Source organism: Diplotaxodon limnothrissa, linkage group LG7, assembly GCF_057381915.1.
Source record: "Diplotaxodon limnothrissa isolate DT_005_m linkage group LG7, D_limnothrissa_male_GT1.1, whole genome shotgun sequence".
NCBI lineage: Eukaryota > Metazoa > Chordata > Actinopteri > Cichliformes > Cichlidae > Diplotaxodon > Diplotaxodon limnothrissa.
Window position 1 is genome coordinate 8,527,162 of NC_140602.1, and position 6,071 is coordinate 8,533,232.

Below are 6,071 nucleotides of genomic sequence, written 5' to 3' on the forward strand. Positions count from 1 at the left end.
TCAAATACATGTAATAGAATAATTAATAGTACATTTCCCTTTTTTTAGGAAATGACCTGTATGTATCTGTATGGAATCAATAAAAAGGATCAAGTGCTGCATTATCTTTAGTTACATTGATGTTATTTATTTATGGAAAAACAGTGGTCAAATATCGCTGTTGCTTTCGTATACATGAAGCGGACATGTCTGAGTGGCCGCGATCTAATCTTGTTTACATAAAGTAAACCTGCTCCCGAGCAGGTTTACGCTTACGGATCTGTTGCTATGACAGCAAGTCCCGGATGAGCTTCGGAGAACCGAACGATCCAAGATCACGCGAAATCGTCAACAATCTAATCCAGCTAACTTACTTAGCGAGGTACGAAGAACGGGCCCCTGTAGCCAGCGTGGGCCAACCAGAGAGACACGGGGACCGTGACAAGATCTTTCAGATAAGATGTGCCTACAATAAAAAACCCGTCAGCCTCCCCCACCAACAAATTGGCTGGAGAGGTGGTCAGAGACAAAGGAATGTCTTTGATCCTATAGTTTCAACTAAGATTTACAAATTTAAGTAGCACAATGACAACATTTAACAATTTGACTCCAACACAGTCTAAAAGAGCTTCATCTGCATCTGACAACAATATCAATATAACTCTTTGGAATTCTGTTTATGATCATCTGGAACTGAGAACATTTCGATACACAGACCATAATGTTCTAGACTTAGAAAAGGATATAGACCCAGAAAATAATTTCTTCTACAACATCAGCAATAACTGCTGCTGCTTCACCGATGAACAGTTTAATTATAAAAAGTGTAAGGAAGCAAATAAAGGTCCCTATATATATGAATAACAGAAATCCTTAAATATATATAATTTTGAGGACCCTGATTTTAAAAATTCAATGCGAAGATAAGTTTAGCCGCTTTTGGAAGAGGCGAACGTTTCAGTCCGATTGAGTGTTACAGACACCCGTGCACCCACGCGTCCTCGGATGAGCTGAATACTGATTCACGGAGCCGGGCCACGCAGTGACCACGGCGTGGCACATGACTTTAAATCAGAAGGCATGTGGATGTAAACGTCGTTACATGAAGAGCGTTTTAGGCACAACAGTTTCAGCTTTCAGGAGGATTATCGGCACCCGCTGCCACTTTGTGCTTAATGGACAAAAGGAGGGAACGATCAGGGTGGGGGGGCTGGTGGCAGGCAGTGGAGGTATGTGGTCAGGTCAGCTGGGATCCTGTTGGAGGATTTATTAATACATTTTCAGGTCTTGCATCTTTTGATTCTGTCCACATTTTTTGGCAGTTCTTGGGATTCGTGCTGGGGTGGTTTGCTTCCCGCTCACTTGAAAGATCAAAGTCACACAGGAACTCGGAGCACTGAGGTGCAGCGCTCTGTCTGCGTCCATTTATTATTCGGTAAACGCCTTCCACCCACGCTTCAAGAAACATCTCCAGAGATGACAGAAGAGCGGGAACTGTCTGCAATCAGTCCTCAGTCCCAGATGTTCAGTTAGGCCACAGCCTGAGCGGCCTCGGGTACGAGGGAGGAGAAGTAGGTTTTGAAGAAAACCCAGGCCGTCCAGCTGCTGGTTCATCCTGCTGTCTGTCGGCGTGCTCACCTGCCTGAGGAGACACACACACACGTCACACATCAGCCTGCAGCACTTAATTCACCCACTACAGCAAACATCAGGGCCTGTGTGCAGGTTAGAGACTCGACCTGACCCTGGTCTCTCTGCTAGCTCATTTCAAAAACATTCAGTCTTTTCTCAGTGTGCAGCATTTAGCTGGAGTTTCATCAAATGTAGGGAAAAGTGGACAAGAGAGAAAAATGATGAGTTTCTTACTGGATTCAGGTTTGGGTTCCTGTTCTGGTTCTGCTGGTTCTCGGGGGGCTGCAGCTGGTTGGGTTCTGGGACCTGCACTCTCCTTCTGAAGGGAAACCAGCCGACGGTGTGTCTGGAAAACAAGGCAGGAAATTCAGGGGTTACAAGGAAAAGCTAACTATCTATAATCCTGAAAGAAGCTCCAAAGGTTTGTAACGTCACATCGTGGTTGGATCTTCCTGCACCGTGATGCCCACATAGAGCAGCCAGTATAATGTATATAGTTACATTTTAATCTACACTCATCAATTTGTTTGCTAGAACAAATCACATCCAGCTTAAACAAACCTGGATCTGATTTTATTCTGTTTACAAAGTAGCTGTACAAGCTGTACAAACTCAGCATCAAACGGTCCATTTCAAAGAAACTGGGACGTACCATTTTGTCTGTAAAGACTTTGTGTTCGCACTCTGATGATGACGACAAGCTCCTCTATTCGTGCCTGCAACGCTCCAAGGCTGCCATCAGTTTGATCACTTTCTAAGTGAGAGGAATATTAATCAGAACACAGGATGAGTAACAGTCACCAAACTACAGTGGACTCTGTAATCACTGACTTGATGACATTCATTATAAGACATCTGGAGCCTGCATGTGCTGCATTATCATTAGATAACAAGTATGTTGGTGTTCAGGTTTATAAAACCAACTAGTACGACATCATTTCAACCCAGGTTCTATCCAATTTGATGAAACACAACAACTCTGCCATAAATTCTGCTTTTACAAGGCTTATTTTTCATTGTTTGTTGACACTGTCGTAATTCTACCTTAAGTTCTTTAATGAGGCCATGGTGGGTCCTGTTGTTATACACGAGTGCATTATATTGAGACTCACCTTCAGCCCATTTCTACACATCGGCCACCCATTGCTGCAGTGTGTCGTCTTCTACACCCAGCTCATTTCTGGTCGCATTCAGGCTCTCCACTTGTTCTCTAAGGATCCTTATGATCTAAGAATACATTAATAAATGTCATTCATATTGACATTAAAAGAGTACGGGTGTTTTTCCCCCATTACCCCACACATTAAAATGGTTTTTGAAAAGAAATCACCTTTAGATATCTCTGGCTCAAAGTGCAGCCCAGTTGTTCCACTTTCCTTTTGTTCCAGCCCAAAGCCAGGAGGGTCAGCATGTCTGTTCGCCCTGCATTTCAGTTAGTATACAAATAAGAATGAATGAGCAGGAGACTGAGTGGAATCTCACACACAGACACATACCTAATTTAGACATGTACTTCGTTGTGATGGCCGCCCTAGACAGGAAACTGTTTACTTGTTCCACCTCTTCTCCAACTGTTGAACCGGCCCCATCCTCAAACGCACCTCCCCATTTGATCTATAGAAAGGAGGTCACAATACATGACTGCTGAATTCATTCAACCTTATAACAAAATGTCTCAAACTAATCCAAAATTACAAGCTGCAGTATACCTCGCATTTCCAAGTGTGAGCCTTTGCATGCATGACGGAGAGAAAAGGACGCATTGACAAGAGGTTCCTCAGCTCAGGGCACTGCTGAGCCACCTTGGTTAAATAGGGGAAATATTTACAGGCCACATCGGAGCAAAGGAACGTAATATGTCCTGGGAAGCTAGCTGCCAACTTCCTCTGGAGAAAAAGAGGGTAAGCAAAGATCTCCCCTCGAAACATGTTCAATGCAGCTAAGAGGACTCCGTGGTGACAAACAGCTATTTCCACGCCCTCTTCATCCAACTTCCCAGTGGACTTTTTGGACGACTCCTTTGCTGCAGTCCAAGATGAAGATCCGCACAACCCTTTCCCTGGGACCTATACACCCAAAGATTTTAACATAAAAGACTCGGCATGATTAAGCCCTATCAGGGACAAACTTTTTAAAACAAATGCATAACAATTAGCTGAATTAGCCTTAAGTTACACGAGACCTCATATCTCCCCAGGACAGCACTGACAACACAAAATAAAAATCATGTTGTTGTTTTTTTTTTTTTAAATACACATGGTGACAAAATTAAGTACACATTAAGATAAAGTAAAGTAAACAGTATTACGACAACACTAAGAGAAAAATAAAATAAATATCCACCCATCCATATATGTACACACACACACACACACACACACACACACACACACACACACACACACGTATGTGTATATGGTTATGGCATTAACGTCATTTTAACAAGATTAACGCTAACAGCACTAATATACATGTGTATCTTACATGATTTGTGTGTCTCTGGATGTATTTCACAAACTCAGAATCTTCCTCATCTTTTTCAATGAAGACACCTTCAAAGTTCCCCTGCTCTGAAGTGCTGAACGAACACAGTGACAGTTGTTTGAAAAGAAACATTAAAATACATTTTTCTACAAATCCATATTTGACTTATGTACACAATGCATAACGTACCTTGCATTAGACTGAAAGCGATAAAGCTTGCGGTTTCCATCAACTGAGACGGCAAGCATGTCTGGAGTGCAGGCAGGGCAGCTAAAGCATGGCTCCTTGCACATCCTGTCCACCTCAAACTTTACAGCACTCCACTCCAAGAAACTTTTACTGAAGGCATCAGCTGATATTCGGCCAGTCTTTTACATAGAGGACATACAACAGAATATTCAAGGACAGTCATCATAAACATTGATTTACACAATTTCCTTAAACTTGGCAAATTTAGAAACTCACCCTTCCAAAATGGCTGTTCGTTCATCCAGCACTTTGACAAATGCCTTAAGTGACATCCCTGGTGCAGCCTTCTTAATGTCATAGAAAGACTGAAAGACATCCATTGAAAACAGGGTGCAGAAATTTAAGGTGCCAGGCCAATATCCACTACCCAGGATGTCCTTAACTGAGGGGGACCACATTAGGCCACAGCTGGTGCAGCTCACCACTGGCAGTGCAAGGTTATAACGGCCTTTAGAAAGGATCAGGATAAATTCAGTCATGGCTCAAAGCATTCATTTTTTTCATGTTGTTTTCAAATCGGTCTGGTAAATCCAAATGACCTTTGACAGGTGCCCACATATACTGCGGGCCGAGGGTAATTCAAACCAAGATAGCAATGCACAATTTGCAATAAAACCTCCAAACTAGGGCTGCCACAAACGATTATTTTGATAGTCGACTAGTCACCGATTATTTTTGCGATTAGTCGACTAATCAGATCATCATCCATTGGACGTAAAGCGTACAGCTTATTGCACCAGCAGCGTCTGCTCTTATATAACTATCATTAGCTTACAGCTTTAAGTGTTTAAGGTACGTGCTAACTAAAAATAAAGACAAGATGATAGTTTATTAAATTTTAATGAAATTAGCAGATTGTCTCGGTGGAGTTTAATAAACTCCTTGCTATCTAAAATATAACAGGACACCGGAGTAAATTCTCGAGCATCTCACATAGGGCTGGGTATCGTCACTGATTTCTAGAATCGATTCAATTCCGATTCACAAGGTCCCGAATCGATTCGATCCACGATTTGATTTAATTCGATTCTATTTAAATCTGGGAAATTTTGACAGTCAGAAATATTATAATTCAGATCAGTACATTTACATATTTTTGTATCAATAAAAAGGAAGCTGACACACGCAAGACTTTATCACAGGTGTGAGCGTCACAGCAGAGGCCTTTGTGTCAAAGTAGCTGAAGATAAAACAGAAAAACATGAAGGTGATTTTCCTGGCCTGGGATTTTATAAAAATATTCTGCAGTACATCAAAAACGAAAGAAAACCATTAATCAATATATGAACATTACCTCTGAAGTTACAGCGGTTTTATTAGAGACACGGTTAAGCGTTTTGCATTTTGAATAATTTTAAAAAGTTTAAATTTGTTCAGTATTGAACGGCAGAAATTAGGTTTTCTTTTCGGAAAATGTAAAAGGGAAAAAAAACAGCGGCTGACAGCGCTGTAAACAACAGTAGACTGGTGTGTAACAAGCAAGCCAATAATGAAGAAAGGGAAACTGTTCTTGAAGTACAGAGAGAGAGAGAGAGGGAGAGAGAGCTGCGCATCGCGGTGGAAGCAAAACAGTGAAAGTCAGAGTGAATTCATGACGATGTTTATGCAAAGCGTTTGGATCTTCTTTTGCTGCTGGTTCGGTCAATATTGTTTGGAGAGAGATCAAACTAACAGCTTTAGAATCGGCTCATTAAGGGCGTGAACACAAAGCGCGATTCAAAGAATCA

The 6,071-nt window shown here is 41.7% G+C and overlaps 1 protein-coding gene across 1 annotated transcript; it reads right to left on the bottom strand.

Annotated features, from left to right (window-relative positions):
* Positions 1-2,736: 2,736 nt before the first annotated feature.
* LOC146627719 (uncharacterized) lies at positions 2,737-4,388 on the bottom strand. Its single transcript, XM_085359117.1, has 6 exons — positions 4,285-4,388; positions 4,096-4,189; positions 3,321-3,677; positions 3,108-3,225; positions 2,942-3,033; positions 2,737-2,838 (listed from the first exon to the last, which is right to left on the bottom strand). Exons 1-6 carry the CDS (start codon positions 4,386-4,388, stop codon positions 2,737-2,739), a joined length of 867 nt encoding a protein of 288 aa, XP_085215243.1.
* Between the last annotated feature and the right edge of the window lie 1,683 nt (positions 4,389-6,071).